Genomic DNA, 24,701 nt, shown 5'->3' on the forward strand with positions numbered 1-24,701 from the left:
AGTTTAAACGAACGTGTTGATGAGCAGTTGTGGGAGTAATTGATTCTCTTGTAATAAACAGCTTATCACGAAACTTTTACTCCTATGGAGTTTTTAAAAGCTCAGCTAAGTTCTCTCATACAAGTGTTCCTCTGATTTTACGCAATTATTGCCAATTATAAGCCTTGACGAATGGTTGTAGTTCTTAGTCGCCCTTCAATTGGTTGTCGAGTAACATGCCTTGAACTTTAAAACCTGCGCCACAGTCTTGAGATCAAGTATTGAGGCACTTTAAGAATTCGTCACATCGGACTGAATATGTCTACACTCCAGCATTTCAGCAATTCTTCTTTTCAGAAACATACTCATTATATTTATGTGTGACCCTTTTGGCCTTTTTGAATGTTTAAGTCCCTCGTTTCAATGTGCACACATGTTTCACGTATGTCAAAGTCGACTTAAATGATTTGCATGTGCTCGCTGGTTCGCCTTCAAGCAGTGTTTTACCACACGTTATTTTGGAAAATTTTATCTTTATCTAACACACATTTTTCCACTCTTTAAACATTTTGCTTAACTTTTAAACACCAGTGAATTTTAAAATGGCCAAAATTTTATATCTTGAAACAAATTCTGCCCTGTACTTGCAGAATACATCATTAGAGGAAAATAAGATTATTTTTTAAAATTAATTAGCTTTTATTATCTCAATCTGAAATATCTCAACCTAAACATTTGGTAATAACCATACTCTCATTGATTAAATTATATACAGAGTTAAAAGTTAAAGCAGTTATATATTAGAAAGTTTTATTAAAGACAAAGTTAAAAACTGTAAAGAAAATATTTTTATTACTATTATAATTATTATCAGTAGTAGTTATTTTATACTAGAAATTAGTTCAGCAGTATAGTAGTAGATGATTGCATTCATTTTGAAATTTAATTTTTCAAAATTTTTGTTAATTTAAAAAAAATTTTCGTATAATATTCTTATAATTTCGTATAATATAAGGCTGTTTTAAATTTTAAAATATTCCTTAATATTTTAAAATTTAAAACAGCCTAGGTAATGAAAATTGACGAAAGAAATGCTTTAATAATTAATATTACTGAATAAATATTTAAAGCAGTAATATGTTAGAAGTTTAGGCTTATATAGTCGTAATTAAAGTCTAACATAACAGTAATATTTTTTAAAAAAAAAATTCATTAATCTTTATTTCATAAAATATAATTATTGAATTTGAAAAGACATATTTGTAATTTTATTTTAAAATACTTAATTAGAATCTCTTCTTAAGGATTTACAAATATTTTAATTTGAAAACAAAGCAAAACCTATCTCCTAATTAATTAACTAGAATAAAATTCAAAAAAGCAATAAAAAGTAGCCTTTCTAACTGTGTAATAATAATGTAGTCTATGCAGAAATTTTTTACAATATTTTAAATTAAATTATTTTTTTTAATCTTTTTAATTAAGAAATGATTCTATATTTTTTTAAGCATTTTAGTTTAAATATTTAAATAATTAGAAAAGAGAACACTAATAAATGTATTTCTTTACACAATTTAATAAATTATTCCTATTTATTTTTTTGTAGAATATATTTTCTTATTCTTTAACTTAAGGTAAGGCTTAATAAAAATATTACAATAAGTGCATCATTATTATTTTTTTTCATCCATATAAAATTCGCCACAGTCAGTATAATGCTGAATGAAACACATTTCGAACGTGCTTCGTTCACAAAATGCTGACTTTTTATTCCATCCTATAAAAAAACACCCTTTCAAAGCGTTCGAAAATGTGCTACTTCCAATTCTTCAAACGAGAATTGAAAGAATAGATGTTCGTATTGCTTTGTTTAGTTCGTATCGCTTTGGGGTATTAGGAAGACCATTGGTTTGAAATGGATGTGGTCATTGTATAGATCCTACTTTGGCTTTCACTTAGGTAGCATAAATGCTTGACCGTTCGCACTCGGAATTGTACTAAAATGATATTTCCAGACATTTTGACCATCAAGATAGATGAGTAAGATTTTGCGGATAACAGTTAAAGTCTCAATGTTCCCTTATAATAATCAACCCAAGATAAGTATACCCCATCCGGCAAGGCGAATATTTTTAACCGTTTTATGGTCAGGATCGAATATTTTTACCTTTGTTAGCTGAAATTAAATCCTTAAAAGTTCTTTTACATTAAAATTTATCAAACTGAGTAAACTACAAATTTATCAAACTAGTAAAAATTTTTAGGGTTAAAGCTCTAAATAAAGTATCATTTATTTTTACTCTATAATAAATAAATGACCTCATTTTTTACAGATGCGGACATAAAATACATGCGTATTTTACAGGAAGTTTATTAAAGGCAGGCAGTCTAAGAAACACCAAATACTCTAATTAGCGAAAACTAAGAGCAAATGTAAACAAAGAAATCTGACACTATTCATTGCTTTGTATGATTAGAGACAAAGGTTATAGCAAAATCTTACTAGTAGTAAATGCGAAAGTAAACACTAATTCAGTGAAGAACTACAAGAAGCAAGTAAGGTTGGTGATAAACAGCAAACCTTTATGTTTACTTCTGCTATACGTTTTCTCTGAACAGACATTTTACAGCATGCCCAGCATTTTCAAGTAAAATATGAAAGATGAGAATTGAATACTTGCACTTCAAAAAGAAGAAGATCACAGATACCGACACACGAGACCTATGATGTCAGATCCAGTTGATCGTTTATCAGCAAAATGTCGTGTTAAAGTTCAGCTCAGTTTCCCCACATAAGTTAGAATTATAGTTAACGTGAAGTTCATTAAATACAGCGCATCGCACATTGAATTTGTTGAAAAATAATTCTTTCTCGTCTATTTCTTTTACTAAACTTAAATTTATTATTTATTTATGTATTTTGTTTGTAACCGTGATATATTTTTGTTTTCTGTACTTGGCAACTACGATGCATAATTCGTTAGTTTATGTCCTACATGGCTTCATGCCTGTGTTTGTGTTAAGTCTTTGTGTAAATATATAGTGAAAGAATTGAAATCTTTGCGCCCTATAAAACTAGAGTGACGTATACGTGTAGCAGAAATCGAAACCTTGGCCATAGATGGCGCCACTGGAAAACAAGAACAATCATGCCCTTTGGTTTAATGACTTACGACGACAACAACTATCTTAGTACTGTGTAGTTACTTTAAACTCTCAATGCGAACATGTTAATCGCCCATATGCAATTTGTGCTGCACTCTCTTACCATCATTTATAAACTTAGGAAAAGGCGCTGCAATCGCTACCGTATTTTTGATGCTCATTATTTCCCTATCTTTTTTTATGGTTTTAAAACTCATTTATACTAACATGTGCTGGTCAGTAGAATTAGCAGTAAATATTTTCTATTGTTATGAATTTTAGCATAATCTTTTAACAAAATGATTTTAGGTGTCGAATATTTTAAAAATAAGACTTGATTTATTGAATCAGCTTCAGTGTTTTTTTTTTTTTTATTCGTATCATAAGGAGCTATGTACAAAATTATTTTGAGTCGTGTTTCATTTTGTAAGAGATTATTTTCCTCTAAATATAGATGCAACATTGATATTGGACACTTGAATGTAAAATACGTGTTACATATAAATAGTGCGACTATATCTGTTTCTAATGAGTAAACTGCTTAATTCTGTTAAGTCTAACAAATTGAAAAAATATCAAAATATATACTCGTGCAAAAAACTTTAGATTCTTTTATATTCAAAAACTATAAGATGGGAAGATCTTGAACTTTTTCTCAGAACGCAATTTTTTACTTTAGTCACTTCTCTTTCGCGAATAAAAAAAATTCTTTTGTTCAAATAAATTGAAGAAAAAGAAGATTCTTTTCTAGTTATGTGTGTTCTTGTTATTAGCGCGAGGATTCAAACGACTTCCGAAAATTTTTCCCGCGTGTACAGTTCTAAATAGTTAAAAAAAATGCTTTTTTCCTGCAGGGGATAAGTAACTATAACCAATATGAATAAATTTCTAAAAATAAAATACTAAATTTTTGTATTTATTACATAATTTTTTGACATATCCTTCTTTATTAAGGTTAATACAATATAAGAACGCACTAATTTTTACAGATATAGTGTAGGTTAGAAAAAGTAGTTAACTATTTCATGGTTAATTTGTGTTTATTTTTTAAAATTTAATTTATTTATCATTAATTTGTTTATCAATTTTTTGCATTCTCAATTCGTTTTTCTTTTTCATTTGTTTTTATTTTTACTCATTGGAAAAATGGGTGTTGTTCTAGATTTTTCATGTTCACACATTTTTCGACTAGATCAACTTTATCAAATAGATCATTTTAAGCACTATAATCACAGATAAAAAGTTATGAGAGTCTTAAAAAATCAGATTAATCAGTTTTTTTTTAAAAAAAAAAAAGCATGCTATAACAGTTGATTGTTTTCAAGACTAAGTACAGTGAAACCTCTCGGGAGCGACCACTCTCCGTTCAACTACACTGGTGAAATAAGAGAATTTGCATATATTTTATCGAATTTCATGAAAGGAACTGAAATGAACGTAAAATCACTGCTTCTAGACAAAAATGCAAATCTTGTGCATCAAATACGTAAGCGTAGACGTGTGTGTCGGTGGAACCAGTAGAGAAACGGGCTTTATAAGTGAGCGTAAGTTAAGACGCATTTCGTTCGCTAGCACACCTCGGCAAATTTCTTGGTGTTATTTTGCAGCAATTGATCAAATTCAAATTGTAACAGTAAAAACGAGTAACCACCAACGTTTAGATGATGGAATGAGGTGGCGAATTATAGGGAGGCTAGAAGCAGGCCAATCTCAGGTCCAGATTTGTAAAGAGTTCAATTTAACGCCCAGTGTCGTGTGTAACTTATGGAAAGAGTTCCAGGATATCGTATCCATCGAGAGAAAGCCTGGGCAAGTCATCCAAGAGCCACGACGGCCAGAGGATATCCCCATTTGTCCATTATAGCGAGGCGTAACAGAGGGACTAAAGCCCTGTTCTGCCTAAACACCGACTCTCACCGAACGTTCATATGGAGAGAGCCAGGGACCCACTACCTACCTTTCAATGTCCGTGAAATCGACCATTGTGGCGAAGCAGGTTTAATGGTCCGGGCAAGAATCATGTTGGATGGCCGCATACCTCTCCATGTCTTTGAAAGAGGCTCTGTGACTAGTGTGAGATCTTGGAGAACTATGTTTTCACTTTTTCAGGGGTGCAGTTGTCACCGGGTTCATTTTAGTGGACGATAACGCGAGGCCACATCTGGTTGACGAATTCCTAGAGAGGAAGGATATTCGCCGGATGGCCAGCTAGATCTCCAGACCTCAACCCTATAGAGCATATCTGGTAAGCTATGGGGAGGGCAATTGCAATTCGCTACCCCCCTTCGAGAACCATCCAGGGAATGAAAACAGTGTTGCTGAACGAGTGGGACCAATTTCCACAGGAAATGATAAGCTGCTTTTTTTTCAAGTATGAAATGACGCTGCAAGGCCTGTATATATAAAAGAGGGGACCATACCCCTATTAATCTATTTTTTTGTTTATTCTGCAACCACTGTTTCGCACCTTCTGACTCCAACGAGAGTTAATCGCAATCATGCTTGTGTATTACAATTGTTGAATTGTTATTTGTTTTGTATTGTACAAATGTATGTGGAAATCAAATTTCATTAAAATCGGTCCAGTATTTCTAGAAATAATCGACCAAGTCTGCAAATTCTCTTAATTTCTTACAACAATGTGTATAAAATAATTATTGATGGAGGTTGGTCATTCTTAGAGTTTAAATCCAGTGACTTCAAAACTGTTATCGAATGTGCATGATTTTTCACATACGATTTTAATTTCAGTCAGCGTCATTTCCTTTTGGGTGCGGAAATGCCACATCTATAGGCGTAGTTACTGATATAATGCCTAAAAACAAATTTACCAATAATGAATGATAAAGCTATTTTAAATAAATAAGCAATTGTGTTTTTTGCTTAAGTTTTTATTTAATTTCATATCCTAAAAATTAGTTAGATTTAAAGGGGAGAAGAGGTTTTTTTAATTTGAGATGCATGGTCGAGTATAACTCTTTTATCTAATTTGACTTTCAACTTTAAAAGTAAATCATTGATAGTTTTTAGTACACTCTGACTGCAACATGAGGTTGTTTCGTCAAGAAGATCTCTTTAATTAAGAGACCCACACAAAGATTTTGTATACATCTACTTATTTGTTTCGTTAATTTTTTTGTTTTTATATTTTTTTCTTGTTTCTTTATTTGAACTTTTCGGCATTTGGTGCAGATGTTTTCCCGGTCCCTGGGAGAGGTTTTAATGGTCTCTCCGAAAGGTATTCTTTAGCACAAAGTCTATGGAAAAAATTCAGTGCCTCCAAAATGTGGTCATAAATTGAGTTGGTCGCCACACTGAGTTGGTCTTTCTTGGCTGGCTGTTTTACTGTATTTGTTTTGAGGAGATGTAGAAATCCTTTGCGGGAAATTATAACACAGAAACTTGTTATACATTACTTATTACACTCGGCACAAAGGGATAATTCTGATTGCCAAGGCTGGAAAGGTAAAAGCTATCCAAATAAGCATTATTAACCAGGGTAATAAATTTTCAGAATCAATTTTAATAAGTAAAAGATAAACCTCATATTTGGGTACTTGTACTTCAAGATCAAGAAGAACTCCCATACCCACACTATGACGTCAGCTAATCTTTATCAGCAAAATGACATATTAAAGTTTATACCTTAAAATCTTTATAAACCTTCGTACTCCTAAAATATCGTCTGCACGAATAATTGAGCACTTTTGAAGGCACCTTTTGGGAACCATTAAAATTGAGTCCCATAACGTGAATTTCCGAACAATTGAACAAAAATTATTCAGGATGGTCCGTTTTTTTTTTTTTTTTTTTTTTTTTTTTTTTTTTTTTTTTTTGACGCACTGCACATGTTTATTTGCTTCGCATGCGCCATTTATTCTTTTAAGCTAATAGAAGATAAGCACAGAAAATTTTTTTGCTTAAAATTATTTCACGATTTCTTTTTGATTAATTATCAATAATAATGTTTATTTTTTCTGTTTATATAATTTATAATAAACAGAAAACAGAAATAAATAAAAATAACAAGAATAAGAAAAGATCTCAAAGACATTAAATTGCAGAGTGTATGCTCTTTGGAATTTTATCTTTTAACATCAACTAGACATTTCCTAATTACCAGGATGCGCTACTGTGACTTTGGCAAAACGAAATATTGGAAAATGAGTTGTATTGGCGTTATAGAGCAGTGTTTTAAAAAGCTACTTTGTAATTGAGAATAATTGCCTTTTGTGGGGGAACTGAAAACCGTTTAGCTTTTAAAATCAATTACAAAACAGATTAAACAAATAGTATTCATAAATTTTGCAAGCATTTTTATAAAATGCAGCAAGTAAGAATACATTTGAAAATATTTTATATGATCGATTTGAAGTAATGCGATAGATATTTCTGTTACTTCTCTTTTACCCAGCTTAACGATTTAGTTTCCAAAAAGAATGGAATAAAAAATTCAAAATGGCAAACTAAAATGAATAAAACATGTTTTAGAAGTAGCAAAAACATTAGAACACCTATATTTATAAAGGGAAGGGTTTGCTGTTTTTCTCGCAAGGGAAAAATAACTTTCCCCCACTAGGGAAAACGAACTTCTAAAGTACACTAAAGAAATACGAAATGTGTAAAAACATTTTCACCCCTTTTCTCCAGATATTTTTCACTAGATACTTTTCTCAGACGAAAATTAAATTACAGCTTTTTTAAGTGTTCTTAGGAAGGAATTTTTTTTCTTTTTTTATTTTACTTTGCTTTAAGAAATTTTGTTGTTTTTAAGCACACATTAAGTTGAATTCTAAATCGCAATGTCAGTTTGTGCTAAACATGCGCTTTATCAGACTATGATAAATAAAAAGAAGTTCAAAAAATTCATTTTCATCTTATTTTTTAAGAAAACGATATTTTATCATTTCTAATGAAGAAAAGTCATTTATTATTTTTCTTCAATTTAGTTTTTTTCCTGAAATCTTTCATCTTATAATTGTTTTCTGACTTTAGAAAAAAACCTATATCTGCGTGGACATCTGTGAATGTTAATGAATTTCGAAAACAGTCAAAGATTAATTATAGTAAATATGTATATAGATTACTTACAACCTTCTAAAAATAGTCGAAATAAGAATTCTAATCATTACTTTATCCAAATTTTAATTGTAGGGGAGAGTTGGATAAAACGGGATACCATTATTGTTTTTATTTACTACGGAATATCTGTTAAGGAAAACAATACATTATTTTTTTTTGTAGTTACAACATTTATTGAAGCACACAAAAAACATATTTTAAACTAATTTTAATGACTGTGAAATAGATAAAAAAATTCATTTCCAAACTCTTACCTATCCCGTTTCAGCATACCTGGGTTGGATAAAACGGGATAGGGTTTACAATGCTTAATTTTTTGCAAATATATAAATATAAAATAATAAATAATGCAAATATATAAATAATATTGTTTATATATAAAAAAGCTAAAGTCTTCATCACAACATCAATCATTACAACGTCAAATACATTACAATTAGTTCTAAAGAAAGATGTGAAATTCTAGAGTCGAAAATAAAATGCTTAATAATGAACGTTAATAAACAAATTTTGCATTACTATATAAAGAGACTAAATTTTCAAATATATATATAGCTAATATAAATAAGTTGTTTAAAAAGACTAGGCCTACATTAATATATGACTATTTTAAAATGTAATAATCCAACAAATAAATAGGTGGATAAAACGGGACATGAAAAACTCTATCCCGTTTTATCCAACTCACAAGTGTCCCGTTTTGTCCGACTCCGACACTTTTTGAAACAAACATAGCTGCCGCCTAAATGTGAAAAGAAAATTAGATAGACTGCACATAAAAATATTGGTAAATAAGTGGTTAATTAAATTTAATACTCGCCGGAATTTTATTCCCTTATATGTAGGCAGTACAATGTAAAACACAAGGCACGTAAATGTAGAAAATGGCAAAAAAATGGAGTAAAAAAGTTCTGAGACTTATAACTTTCTATCAAATAGTGATCTCGAGGCGGGACGCACCGAGAATGATATAATCACGGTCGAATAACACGTTTCTGTCGTTGTCCACTAGATAGCTGCAATAGACTGGTCACTAGGCGACGTATCCCGTTTTGTCCGACTATCCCGTTTTATCCAACTCTCCCCTACTAAGCGAAAAGAAAAGAAAGCACGGAACACTCGCAATAACTTTTGATCCAAAATGATCAGATTTTCACGAATTTGGATTCAAACTGAATGATTCATGGTTGTGACTTCAAATAGGCTAATTAATTAATGCAGACGATATTTCACGTTACAAAATCAAACACAAAAACGTACTTTCTCTGAGTAAACTTCTTTTTTTCCGACGAATTGAGATTTCTTGCCCTCAAAATGTAGGGGGTGGGTAGCCGCTATCTAGAAAATATGGTCCCAATAATTAGGACAAGAATATGGTCCAAAGTTTTTGACAGTAATTTTAAGTTGTAATGTATGCAATTTTTACATTTAAAAGTTTTATGAAGCAGAATACAAAATTCAAGCGAAATTAAATTTTAAAAAAGTTTTTTTTTTTCAAAAAAAAAAAGTGATTTTTTTTGAAAAAATGAATTTTTGTTAAGAATTAGACCACCGCGTGCTCAAATTTTGCTTTATAAATTTACATTCTTCAAAATGATGTAGAAATTTGTATACTCTACATCTCAAATTGTTTTCAACTATTATGAAAACAAAAATCATAAGTCATTTACTGTTTATTTATGGAAGGTTTGTTTATTCGTAGAAACTTCATTTTGTGTCTGATTTCGTTATTTAAAATATCGCCTGCACTAACGATGTGGCATATTAGAAGTGACAACGAGTGCAAGATTAGAAGTGAACCATCGAGATTGAAGCCTAGTGCGTTAAAATCAGACCATGAGGTCAAAAGTTATTAGGGTTGTTCAGTGTTTTTCACTCTGAAAAAAAAAACTGATGCCTGAACTATAGAAAAACTGTTATTTTTGAAATTAATTATAAATCATTTATAGCAGAAATAAGAAAAAGAACTGTTTACAATTTGAGAATAGTTAAACTAATAAATACAGAGAATTATTGTCAACAAATAAAAGCAAAATTTAAGTAACACATATAACTGTAAATTGAATGTACCGCAATTAATTTATGCTAATTTTTTACTTTCTCGAGCTGCTCATGATTATTGTCTCTAATATTTATGCCAATTTGAAAATTCAATTGGATACTTGCACTTCAAGAGGAAGAAGATAACGTATACTCACACATGTGACCTATGACTTACAACTAAGTTTCTCCACATAACTTGGAATGTTAATTAAATGTTGGAATGTAAGTTATTAATTGGAATGTAAGTTAAATTAAATACATCTCCGTATTCAAATTGAAATTTCTAAAATATCGTCTCTCGTCATCCTCGTCTTTGTCTTTTACTTAACCTAGATTTATTATTTGCTTACATATTTTATTGCAACCGTGATGTATTTTTGTTTTGTGTATCTGGAAACTTCAATGCACAATTAGTTTGTTTATGCTCTACATGGCTTTGTGCCTATCTTTGTGTTAAGTAAGAAATATATAGTGAAAGAATGGAAATATTTGAGAAAGAATCACTGTGAAAGAATGAAGATTTTTTCACTAGAATTTTTCAAGAATATAGAATGTGTCAATTGAGAAAATTGATACTTAAAGAGCTTGGTTTACTCGATAATAGAATGAAAAAAACATTTACTGACGTAAACAAATGACACGTTTCAGCAACCAATCAGAAGCGCGATACCCATACTACGTCACTTGCAGGTATTCCATTAAATGAAAAAAGAAAGTATTTACGAAAAAGCTACGTTTACATTATTTTGTGTTGACTAAGATTTTTTTTCAAACAATTAATTGAAATTTATTACAAATTTCTTCAACAGATAGCTGTGATTACTGAAAAAAGAAAAGAAACCTACTGATATTTCGCATGCAAGAATATTCTTCTTTTATTGCGTAGTAAGAAGGATTTATTTCGCGCATTCTTATAGTAATAAGACTAAGCATTTTATAATAATATTTCTAACAAATTTAGTTAGTCTAAATGCATATGAGCTGATTGTAATGGGTCTAAGATTACCTGTAGGCTGAAAAGAAAACACTGGTAACTATTCCAAACATTTTGCAAAATATCAACAAAATTTCAAAAGTGTTGGATTTTCCCTGTAAACCTACGACATGTATTTTTAGACGGAGATGAGTATATTATTTTCCGAATTTTGACAAAGATTTAAAAAAAAACCTATATTGAAAAGGGTAGTTATGGGCCTCTCGGTATAAAGTTAAAAAAATTTCAATACGAGGGTTTTTTTTTCAGTAAGGGCAGCAAGAAAATAAAAACTAAACGAAGAAAAAAATTTCAAAAAGCAAATTTATGTTGAGACTTTAAGCACGTTTCTTTTTTTTTCAACATAGTTACTAAGTTCATTTAAACACTAATCATACGTATTTGACTTTTTTTTGGTTGAATACGATAAAATAACAATTAAATGAATTATTATTTAACAATTTTTTATCAGAAATTACGAACAATATAGATTTGCATTTTTTGCCTTAGCACCTGGATTTATCATTCTTTTTTTCAAATATTTAGAACCGATTTTAAAAAACAAGCAGTTCTTTAAATCTTATGCACATTTATGTTCAATTGAAAGTACTATAAGCAATATTTTTTCAAGCAAAGTTACTTGTTTAATTCAAGAAAGAGTTTATTTTAAAGCAATAAAGTAGGTATATTGTTTTAAATTATCTAAATTTATTAGATAATTTTAAAATTTTAGAAACAGCCTGAAATTAATAAATATTTGAAAGAGAAGTTTGGAACTAAACAATCTACTGTGAAATGTCGATTTTCAATTACAATTGTGTAAAGTCTTTAGATATAAATTTGTTTAAAACTCAAATTAAAAAATTATTTTGATTAGACAAAATGATAAGTATAATTTTAGTTCTGAAATAGTTCTAGTTTAGTGTGAATTCGCACAAAAACAACTAATTAATACCAACTACTTACATTTTACTCTAATATTGTTTTCACCATGACTTTGTGTAAAAGCAACTTTTTAAGTCAAAATTAATAAATAAATATTAAATTTAAAAAAAAAATAAAATTAGTAATAAAATTACTAAAATACAAAAATATTCAAGTACCTAATTTTAAGCATATTTTAAAATAATTAAATTGTGTAAAAATCATACTTAAAGGATTTTCGACGCTTCTAAATTATAAAATAATTGCCACTATTTTCAAATGCGTACATTTTCTTTCATAAATATTGACTGTGTACGTTATATCTGCCCTTTATATATATATTTAAGAATTTTATCTAAACATAAGAAATTTATAGTCTGAAATTAATATATAGTGAAAAACAGAAATAAACAAAACGTTATAAGAATTTGAAGATCTTTTAATGAGAAAATCAAGATTCAAGATATCAAAATCTATTTGATTGCCAACTCTCTCAGTCTCAATTTTACAACAATACCGGCAGTTTTTTCCTGCAATAACCTGCATAATTACCTGCACTGCAGGTTTTCTGGAGACACATCAGAAAAAAATACTTCTGAAACAATGACTGTATAATTACTTCAAATTTACTGCAGTAAAACTACGAATTTAAAGATTCATTGTTTGTTTTTTTTAATTTATGATTTTAAAGCTAATTTACATTAACTAAAGTAATTTTGAAGACAATAGCTAAATATTTTCGGAAATAAATTACTGAGAAAATACTTCACATCATTTGCAAAGTAACTGAAGTATTTTTACAGTTCAGATTGCACTACAGAAAATCAACAGTTGACTGTAGAATAACTTTAAAACTTTTTCAATTCTGCAAAGAGTAAAAAAAAACTACAGTTTATTTTTAGCTGAGATCTTACAACTAGATTCAGAATAATCTCTTAATACAAACTTGCCGCCTGCTCCGTTAACCAAAACATCATGGCCGTTTTCACGTATTTGTCATCGTTGTAGTGATTGCCTCCAAAATGATGTTTGAAATATCAGAAAAGATGAAAATCACTGAGAGCAAGATCTGGAGTGTACAGAGGGACAGTCTAACACTTCCCAACCAAAAGAGTCCACTAAATCTGGGATCTGAGCTACAGAGAGAGCCATTGTCATAGAGTAGCAAAATTCCCTGTCAGCATGACAGAGAATTTTGCTGCTTCACAAATCTGTCAGTGAATGTACACAGCAGACATGTTTTTTACCGACTAAAAACGCATCACTGATCGTATCTCGTGCGTGGCGGGCGATTTGTTAAATTTGAGCAATTTAAAGACAGAATTGACTGTACAGTTCACCTGCAACTGAGCACTGTTGTTCCCAAGGAATGCCGGGACACGACACAAGCACTCGTTGCGACGCAAGCGTCACCTATTAGTGTATACAACAAAACAGCCCTAACTTAAAAAACAGCCACGTAATTAATTATATATTTTGAAATAGAAGGTGACGGAATCGATAACGGAGAAGTTTGAATAGATGAAAACTGAGTAACAAAAACGTTAATCTCGTTGGATACGGAAGAAGAAAAAAACAGTAGGAAAAAAAGGGGTATTGAGAACCAGACAATTGAACAACTAAACGAAGATTTATCGAACGTGTGGTGTGGAATAAATTAGATATTTAGTGAATTGAAGAGTTGTGTGACTGCATTTCAGATAGAGAATACTAAGTTACGGAAAATTTTAACGAAATCCGTTTTTGTCATTCCCACCCATTCGATCCCAGAAAAGTGTGATTTTTCTGGAAATATATTCTTATCCATGAACAGAAGCTATTTTCTCTGAAAAGAATGGTTAAATGAGTTGAACGGGATGATTATAGGAAAAAATATATTCGATTTCGTGCTGATCTCGTAGTGGATAAAGATGATAGTGGAAAATTTTTTGCTATAACATGAAAGGAATGCAGACCGCGTCATATTGAGAAAAAAATTAGTTTATATACAATCTTGTATAAGCAAATAAAATTATATAATAGTATCTTGAATTCGTGGTTATTCTAATGCTTTTATTAAAGAATAGTTAAAAAAATAAGTCAGGGACTGTTGTTAGAGGAAATATTGGAACCATAGATAATGCATTTTTTTGAGATTCCAAACTCTATTGAATTCATACTAGGACACACATATTTTTGAAATTATATTAACTGCAAAAATAAATGGTGTTTTTTTTTTATAAATGCAGTTCCATCTAGTTTGATAAAAGTAATTTCCTCATGTTTCTCCAATAAAAGTTATTCCATCATATTTCTTTGATAAAAAAATTCCATCATCCTGATTATTTTTATCAGGGAAACAGAAGGATGTTTCCTATATAAAAGCAATTTTATCATGCTCCCCTGGTAAAACTGTCTCCATCATACAGCCATATATCCTAATTTTATTGAAAATATCATTATTTATTTTTTTCAACAGCTTTAAAAAAATTTTATTTTTTCCAAATAAAAGTTATTTGGTTACACTCCATTGTAATTTCATCTTGCGATTTCATCTTGTTCCAGTGATAAAAATAATTTCTTTTCTAATATAAGTCATTTCATTAAAATAAGAAAAAATCAAAAATTTTCTGTAATAAAATCGCGATATAAAAACCATGTCTTTAGTAGGTCTCTACAAAATTTTTTAAGTGGCGCGAAAGAATTTAAAGATATAGGATTAATTCTTTTTCAGTATTTTCCTTTGTAATTTTGATAAATAATTTCTCGAATTGTAAAATATATTTATAAAATAAAAGTTTAATTTTAAGTACAAATGATACTCAGAATTTTATGAACTAATTAAATAAATGATATGAAATCTTATTATATATTCAATTTATTTACAACAAAAATCTTTTTTCTTAATATGGTGTGAAACAAGTTTTTTTTTAAATGCTGATATGAAAAAATAACTTGATGCAAATAAATATTAAAAAAATAAAATAAAATGTTTAACTATAGAATAATATTTTTATTTGAATACAGACAATTACTCTAATATGAAACTTTACCAAATATTGAATAGAAAAACTGAAAAATTAAAAATGAATAACAGCAAGTAATTTTATTATTCACTCTTCCAAAAGCATTGTGACATTGTTTACATCCGAGTAGCTGAAATTAAAATTTGAAAATAATAAATAGTTTATACAAAAAATAAAATGTCAACAAAATTAAAGAAAAGTAATATAAAAAAATAAATAAATGAATGTATACTAAAGTAAATATTTAACTAAATTATCCACAATAAAATTTAGACTCTGCAGACAAAATTCTTCAGATCAAATTTAGTAGAATTTCATTAAATCAATTTCAGATGCATAAAATAACACTCAAATGGATACATTTTTGAAAAAGAACAAAAGGGATATACATTTAGAGATTAGTATATTCCCATTCAATCATTTTATGCATTCACTGGTTTTGTTTAAACAAGATATGAATCCCAATTCAATTTCTGATAGTAATATTTATTTAATTTCAAATATTGCGTATGGGATATTCAATAAACAGAAGCTTATTTTTATTACATTTGTATCTGTGATACATCGGGCATAGAGAATAAGAAAAATCAATTTAATGTTCCATAGATAAGGAGTTTAAATACGAGGAATCATCATATAATGCGTTTAAGAAGGTGGAATAATTCTACCGATTCAATTTCTGGGATTATTTTTATCTTATTTGAGTAAAGTTTTCGCAGTTGTTATTACCACTTATTTCTTAATCCTCCATAGATTTATAAAAGTTCGAACAAGTTGTTTTCAAAAACTGATAAGAATGGAAATTTATTTTCAATTAATTTAAACCATGCTTCGTTTTGTTCTTTTTTAATTGAATGAAACATAAAACCAAAAAATAGCTGAAACTTAGTAAGTCTATTTTTGGACCAAGATGCTAAACTTTGCGTTGAGGAGGCATTAAGAGATAACCAAGACTGTACAATTAATAGGAATTTATTTTCAATTAATTAATTATTTATTTAGTTATTTTTGTGTTAAGTGATGCGTACTGCTGGCTATCGGTCAATAGTATCTACAGAGCTATGACTCAGGGAATAGAGCGTTCGCCTTTAAATGAGGTGAACCAGGGCTCGATCCCGGTGATGGCTGGTCGATACGAATTCCTCATCCGGCTTGCACTGACCACAGTGCTGAAGTGAAATATCCTCAGTGGTAGACGGATCATGGGTTAGAGTCCCCTTGCCGTTAGGCTTACCGTGGGAGGTTCTTGTGGTCTTCCTCTCCATGTAACGCAAATGCGGGTTAGCTCCATCAAAAAAAACCTCCACGAAGGCAAATTACTCCCAATACTCGATATAAGAGTTCCCTTGTCTTCTGGATTGGGTGCAAAATTACAAGGCTACGGAATTGAACATTAGTAGTCGTAAACCCATAAAAATTGGGTCGGCTGTTCAACGACGGCTATAAAATAAAATAGTATCTACATACTCATCAAGGAGTGGATATGCATTATAGTTTGGCCAGTGGGTGGAAACATGAACTCTGAGATATATGAGGACATACTGGTCATTCTTGCTATCCCAACTCTATAGCAATATTACGGGAAATTCTTTTTCCTCTTTCAGCAGGAGAATGGGGATCAAAAAGTGGCGGAAAGGCAAAGCTAATGAACTGGTATCAGAAACTAGTTAAAAACCTCTCCTGTCTTGTACAGGCCTAATAATAATTCAACGATATAAAAGAACCAAAATGATATTAATATATGACTCAGTGTGAACTGGGCGGCCAGATAGTGTGACTAAGAAGAATTCGGCCTATTCCCGGATCGCATACAAAAATAACTTAAGTTCTAAATTGCAACAGAATGACCAATACATTTTTCTTAAAGACTTTTAACTGAGTAAGAATACCTTGACACAAATTATCACGGAATTTCTTTTTGTCATGATTATTATCATAATGGCAAATTATGATTTCTTTTAATCATGATTACAATGGTAATTGTTAATAAAAGTTGCTAGAAAGAGTGATTAACAGTTATCTACTATTTGTATTTGAGTATTTTTTAAACTATAAGTAAGGAAGAGGGAGTCCAAAAAGTATGGAATGGGTCAAAAATCTCTCGAAATATCAATGGGATACCTGCAAGTGAAGTAGTGCCGGTTTCTCGATCCTGATTGGTTGTTGAAACGTGGCATTTGTTTACGTTAGCAGCTGTTCTTTCCATTTTACTTCGAGTAAGACAAGCCCATCAAGTATCAATTCTCTTAAGTGACACATTCTAAATTCTTTCATAAATATTCGTTCGCAAATATTTCAATAATTTCTCTATATATTTACACAGAGACAAGCACGAAGCCACGTGGAACAGAAACAAACTAATTATGCATCGAAGTTGCCAGGTACACAAAACAAAAATATATCATGGTTGCAACAAAATGCATAAACAAATAAAAGATCTAAGTTAAGAAAATAAGTAGACAAGAAAGAATTTTATTTCAACTAATTCGATGTGTGATACAGCTCTGTGTTAAGTTAATTAACATTCTAACTTATGTAAAGAAACTTAGATCAACTTTAATACGCCATTTTGATGATAAAGATTATCTGGCGCTGACGTCATAAGTCACATGTGTGGGTATGGGAGGTCTTCTTCATCTTGCAAGTACGCAAGTACTTCAAGTGCAAGTACGCAATTGAAAACAACAACACAAAAGAATAAACTTATAAAATATTTTCGAAAGATAATACCGAACTTAAGACTCCACTTCTTTTCTCTTGGTTAAGGCAGAAGGGAACTTCAAAATCTTAAACAGAAAATAGCGTTTTTTATTTTATTTTCATTGTAAATTTTAATTTTCCAGGAAAAAGTACCCCTCATTGACTAACGGGCTTATGCATTTTTCTAACTGATTTTGCTGTACACGCTAGATGAAAATGAGATACAAATAGTTTGAAATGGAAAGATCTCGAAAAATGCACATCAAATCCAAAAATAGTAATAACAGAAATAGAGTTGTCTATAAAAGTAGAGGTATGTAATAACAAAAATAGAGTTAATAATAAAAAATGGGAAAGTTGAAAAAGAGACCTACCTAAAAACATCATGCTGGAACCCAACTTGCCGCCGCTTCCAGCTTGCCAAAGCATGCCAAACTTGTATGGATCGTAGCAAATTTTATAGGCGATAATAATAAATAAAAAAACCCAGCTATGTTTCTTCAATAAGCTTGTGGCCAACATAATTTGTTATTTTTTAAAGCAAATATATTTGTATGTTACTATTTTGCCACTACACCTGTAAAGATGAAGTGATACATTAAAAAAGCTATTTTTACTAGCACTGATGTCAATTTTCCACCATTATTTAATTTATTACTAGGAGGCTTCGCCCCCTGCTCGCTGGCGCTCGCCAACCCCCGGAACTGCTTTCACAGTTCATTTCGGATTGCTTCGCAATCAATGCTCGCTTTGCTCGCTCATTGGATACGTTCTTAACGTCTAGTTTTTGTATACTTTTTTGAATACTGAAGAGGAAGGACATAGAACACACAGAGAGAGAGAGAGAGAGAAGGAAACATCCATGCCCTGAGCGGGATTCGAACCCCCAACCATCCACTCTGCAGTCAGGCACGCTAACCACTCGGCTACCTGGTCGGCATTTTTTTCATAATTGAATTACGGATACAGATTGAAAACTATCACAACTGAAAAATTTAAACAAATTTATTGATTTTTGCGATGATTTAAAAAAAAGAAAACTCGAAAATAAAGCAATTTTATAATAACTTCACGAAATGAAAATAAAGACCAAACGAGACACTTCTAAGACGGATAAGAAAAATCCCGGAAAACAAAAGCGACTAAAAGCTAACTTCCTTTCTTGGAATTCTTAATGGACGAGGCAAAATGAGGATTATCTTGGCATAAGAATAGATAATCCGCCACTATAGAGGATAAACTATCAACACAAAGTGTGTGTATCTAGTAGAGTATTTGCAGTGTAACATTCAGGTTAATTACGAACCTATTATGGTTCTTGATTCCTTTGGAGTAACATTTGTACTATATTTAGAGAGCTGTGAATCTATATCCGTAAATGTGCATTGCAATGTCTCGCATGGGATCTCTTTCTGTTGGATTGAGAGAATTAATTAGTCTCTTAACATGATGAAGTATCTGCCCTCCAATCAGAACAATGGGAACATCGAGAAAGTTAAACTAGTCTGGTTAATTGAAAATGATTGTTGATTAGAAAAGTTGTATTATTAATTGTTATATATATATATATATATGTACGCATATTTATGCATGTATATATATATATGGGGCAATCCATACAAAATTTTCACCTATGATACAAAAATGATATAATTTACTTTTTTTATTGTTTTTTATTGAAAATAAATCGACACGTATTTTTGCGTTTTTGTTTAAATTGCATATTTTTGACTATACGAATTTTTGAAAATTTCGCTCTTTTGAGCACACGACTTTGCAAGTTATTTTTTACCGTATTGCCATCCAACAACAAAAGTATTTAAATACACTTTCTTGAAGTGATTTTTCTCAAACTTTAAGAAAATCAACATTAAAATATAAAATTTTTTGTTTTTGACATAAAAAAATTCATTTTTTTGAAAAAAAAAACAACTTTTTTTTGCAATTTGGACATTTTTGATTTTTTATCACTCCGCGTATGTATGTAGAATATGGCTCGACTGTTCTCGAACTCATCCGCTACCTACTAAACTAGAGCGCGGCGTGCGAGCCGTCACTGTTTTGCTTATATCTTTCGAACAAAGTGTCTTACCATTCCAAAAATTTGGAATTAATATCATCATTGATTATACTTCACACTGTCGAAATATAAAAAAAATCAAAGATGTCCAAATTGCAAAAAAAAAGTTTTTCTTCTTCGAAAAAAGAATTTTTTTATGTCAAGAACAAAAATTTTTATATTTTAATGTTGATTTTCTTAAAGTTCGAGAAAAATCACTTCAAGAAAGTGTATTTAAATACTTTTGTTGTTGGATGGCAATACGGTAAAAAATAACTTGCAAAGTCGTGTGCTCGAAAAAGCGAAATTTTCAAAAATTCGTATAGTCAAAAATATGCAATTTAAGCAAAAACGCAAAAATACGTGTAGATTTATCTTCAATAAAGAGCAATAAAAAAATAAATTATATAATTTTTGTATCATAGGTGTAAATTTTATATGGATTGCCCCATATATATACATATAGTCAAACTTGGATAATTCGAACGTCTTTAATTCTAAGTTTTTGCCCTTTCAAAAATGACAAAATCTAGTTTAAATGCAGTTAATTTTGAAAAAAAGTATTCTGGTTATTTTCAGCTATTATGGAATTTTTATATATATATATATATATATATATATATATATATATATATATATATATATATATATATATATATATATATATATATATATATATATATATATATATATATATATATATATATATATATATATATATATATATATATATATATATATATATATATAAACGTTATTTTTAATCTCTGCTTTAAAAAAATATTCGCAGCACCAGAAGATAATTTGGTTCAAATTCTTTAAACAAAAGGCTTAAAAAATTTTCAGGTGAAATAAAACACCATCTTTAGTTCTTAAGCTCTTACTCCTTTGCTGTTTTTCAAGTCCTTAACAAAGTTTGTTTGCTAATCTGTAGATATTAAGCAGAGGAATTTTAAAAAATAAAGAGTTTCAATGACAAGAAAAAATTTTAAAAATAAATTCTTGATTTCCAAAAAAGGGTTTGTTTATGGACTGTAAACGAACTTATTACATTTCCTTTTCAACGTATACTTATTTCTTTTTTATTTAAAATAGTATAAAAATTTCAATAAAAATAAGCATTTAATATTATTGTTTTTGAGTTTAATTTTTATCCAATTTATATGTGCTAGTTTTACTTTAGATTAAGCCTAATTTTTGCTATAAAAGTGTTTGTCTTACTATGTTAGAGTTTTCCTTAAATGTAAATTTTTCTCTGCCTTAACATAAAGCTAAGTTGAACCATATCATGCCATGTTGAAGTAATGTGAATTAAATTATACCGTGTTAAACTAAATTGAACCCTATACCATGTTGAACTAATTAGAACATATAACTTGATTATACGATACCATGATTCAACCAGGAAGAAACAAAAGTTCAACTTACCATCTTATTAAAGTAGCAACGAATTTTTAATCTATTAGGGAACCATGCTTTATTCAAAGTTTCAAAGAATGTATTGCTAATTATTTCCTGATTAGTAATTTGAGGTGATTGAATATTTTTTGAATTACTTGTGATTCGAATGCCTATTGTTTTGTTGTCCATTAATAATTCTAGCAATGTCTGTAAATAGTAATGCTAGAGTTTTTTCTGTTGATTAATAACACTAAATATCTTAATCGCTCATGATAACTTTGTTTTTATTTATCATAATATCCAGAAAATTTTCTGTTTTATTTTATTATTTCGATATATATGTATATTTTTTTATACTTAATACTAATACACACAAGTAAAAAAATTCTGTAACTTTAAAAAAAATTTCTGAAAAATTATAACTTATATTTAAAATAGAGGCCTTAGCTTAGCTTAAAAAAACAATAGGTTAAATTAGTCAAAGAGTCAATCGATTTGAAAAAAATTAGGTGCAGATTAGATTAACGTAAAAGAAATAGTTCCAGCTTTATAGCAAAAGTTTAGACAAGTTGCAGCTTTGATTACGATTTAATCTGCATACAAGCTGTAGTTTTACTATAGGTTTTCTGCCTTACAAAAGCTGCAATCTACCTAAGAATGTTACAATTTTACTTCAAAAGGTTTTATTTTAAGGATTAAAGAATTATGGAAAATTTTATTTTAAGGCTTAAAGCTTTAACCAGCGTTTTAAGCTTTAGTAAACATTTTTAAATTTTTAAAAAATTATCTGGATGGTCTCTCCAAACATACGACATTTTTTCCCCAGAAAGTTTACATTTTCCACTTAAAGCCGTAAGCTTGAAGCCGTAGTTGAGGTTTTTTAAATTTAAAAAAGTTTCTATTTGTTCTATCATAAAACACTACAATTTTTCTAAAAGTTTTCGGGTAGGATTTTTAAGATTAAATTTATTTATTTTCACCGAATACTCTAGCATATTTTTTTCTGTCAGAATAGTATTTCTCTTATGAATAATATACATATATTTGTTTAAACAGTAAAATTAAATCAAAACCAGTGAGTCAAAAAAAAAATCTTTTTTGAAAGTTACAGGAGAGAAAAATTTAATTGTTTCATTAAACTTTACTTCCTGCTGACAGTGAAGAAAAATCGATGATTCCTTCTCTTCAACCCTCATTATTTGAAACGAGAATTAGGTTAGTTTTCTTTCTTTTTATCTTTTCCCTAATTACTTCGTCACCTTTCATTCTTTTCAAGTTGATTATTATTAGAATTTTTCATCGCGTAATCACATAAACTTTGAACCAGATTATACTTAGTTTAGTAAAAATATTCGTAAAAATAATGATTCTAGAAATTATTATAAATTATATTCTTTAGTGCGTTAGGAGAACAAAAAATAAATTAATAAATGAATAGATTTGTTTCGCATTTATTTTGAAAATAAATAAGCGAACAGTTAGATTTTTTGAGTCTTTGTCTAACTTATGTTGTCGAATAAAACATTGCGCATTCTTTTTAGGCGACTAATAATTGGGTACTTACACTTCAAGAAGAAGAAGACCACATATACCCACACTTGTGACACATGACGTCAGCCCCAGCTGATCGTTTTTTATATCCGTCGTTGAACAGTCGACCCAATTTTGGGTTTACGACTCATAATTTTCAACTCCGTATCCTTGTAATTTTGAACCAATCCAGAAGACAAGAAAATTCCTCACTGCGAAAATTTTCATTCTAAAATTAAAGTGAAATAACTGGCAGCTGTCTTTTCATCCGATTAACCGTAAAGTTTACGGTAAAGAACATTTTTTCCTTTATGATTTTGAAACCATTTACAAAAAGTATGGTTATAAAACCATGAATACAAAACTATAAGTTTTTTTTAACCATTTGCAACTAGCATTTTTCAAAAACGCAAAAAACAAATTATTATTTAACTAGGCGTTTGGATTTCCGTAAGGTAATAGGCATTGGAGAGCGCCGGACATTGGAAATTCTTCATTTGTTGCAGGGAATAGAGAAAATATTGTGCTGTCAACACTAGGACTCGAACACTAGTTCAACCGGTCATGAGATTGACATATAAGCCTGCTCAGCTATGATATAGTACGCAGTTGCAAAGAACTAAGTAGCTTCATTAGGTGGTTCCAGTTGGAGCGATAAAATTCTGGTTGGTTAACCGTTTTAGGTGAAAGCAGTTAATAAACAGTTTTTCGCAAACTTAACAGTTTGATTACCATTTTTTTTATGGTTATTTGACTATTTTGATTAAATATGGTAAAATAACCATTCAATAAATTGTTATATAACTATTTGTTTCCGAGAAATTTCTAACAGTGCTGGATCAGTACCACCAGAGGTATGATTTGCTATGGGAACATGGAGGACTTTGAGACTCGACAGATCTAACGTGCATTAGTCACCATTTACTACACGGAGAGTCTTCGACCTGCTGGGATCGAACCCACGAACTCTTGGACATGGGCCCAGTGCCCTATCAACCGGGCTATCCCGTCCCAGCTGATCATTTGTAGATAAAATAGCGTGGTATGGTAGGTAAAGTTGAGCTATGCTTTTCCATTTAAGTTAAAATGTTAATTAAAGTAAAATTAATTAAATACATCATTGAATCGCACATTGAATTCGTTGAAATATAATTCTTTCTCGTCTACAACTTTCACTGAACTTAGATTTATTATTTGCTAATGTGCTTTATTGTAGTTAGAAATATAAAGTGACGGAATTGAAATCTTTGTGTAAGAGTATAAAATGTGTCACTTAAGAGAATTGATACTTGACGGGCTTGGCTTACTAGAAATTGGATGTCAAGAGCAGTTGTTAACGTAAGCAAATGCCACGTTTCAACAGCCAATCAGGATCGAGATACCCACACTACGTCACTTTCAGGTATCCGATTCTACAAAAATTGTAAAAAGTTCAAAATATTTCAATTATATTTCTTTCTTGAATTATAATTGACATATATATATTTAATTGAACTGTGAGAACTGATTTCATGAGTTTTCCAATTTATTGAATTATTTTTAAAAGTTGTTAATAGGTGGTCAACCACAATTTCGCTTACTACACTATTCAACATGAAAATTTTGGATGCTCCTTACTTTAAAAATTCTATACAGTTCCTCTGTGATTGAAACCTATAAAAATTACAGCATTTAGGATTCGGAAAAACAATTATTATTTTAGAACAACAATCTCTCATGTACTATGAGATATTATTTATTTTGCACAAATAACGTAATAAGCTTCTTTTTTTAATAGAAGTAGACATTAAAAATGGATTTGGTCAAAATCAACTTTCAATATAGACTTTCTTCCGATCCTATGTTCTACAATACTATTATT

At 29.8% G+C, this 24,701-nt stretch overlaps 1 protein-coding gene across 1 annotated transcript in view; it reads left to right on the forward strand.

Annotated features, from left to right (window-relative positions):
• The first annotated feature begins 4,887 nt into the window (after nucleotides 1-4,887).
• LOC147814130 (uncharacterized) overlaps nucleotides 4,888-24,701 on the forward strand; it is a 135,645-nt gene continuing 115,831 nt past the window's right edge. Inside the window, exon 1 of the mRNA XM_087160216.1 lies at nucleotides 4,888-5,196. Within this exon, the coding sequence (XP_087016342.1) occupies nucleotides 4,888-5,196 (309 nt within the window). The remainder of the gene's footprint in view (nucleotides 5,197-24,701) is intronic.

This window comes from Parasteatoda tepidariorum, chromosome 3 (genome assembly GCF_982258835.1).
Source record: "Parasteatoda tepidariorum strain Cologne lab strain chromosome 3, Ptep-v5.0, whole genome shotgun sequence".
NCBI lineage: Eukaryota > Metazoa > Arthropoda > Arachnida > Araneae > Theridiidae > Parasteatoda > Parasteatoda tepidariorum.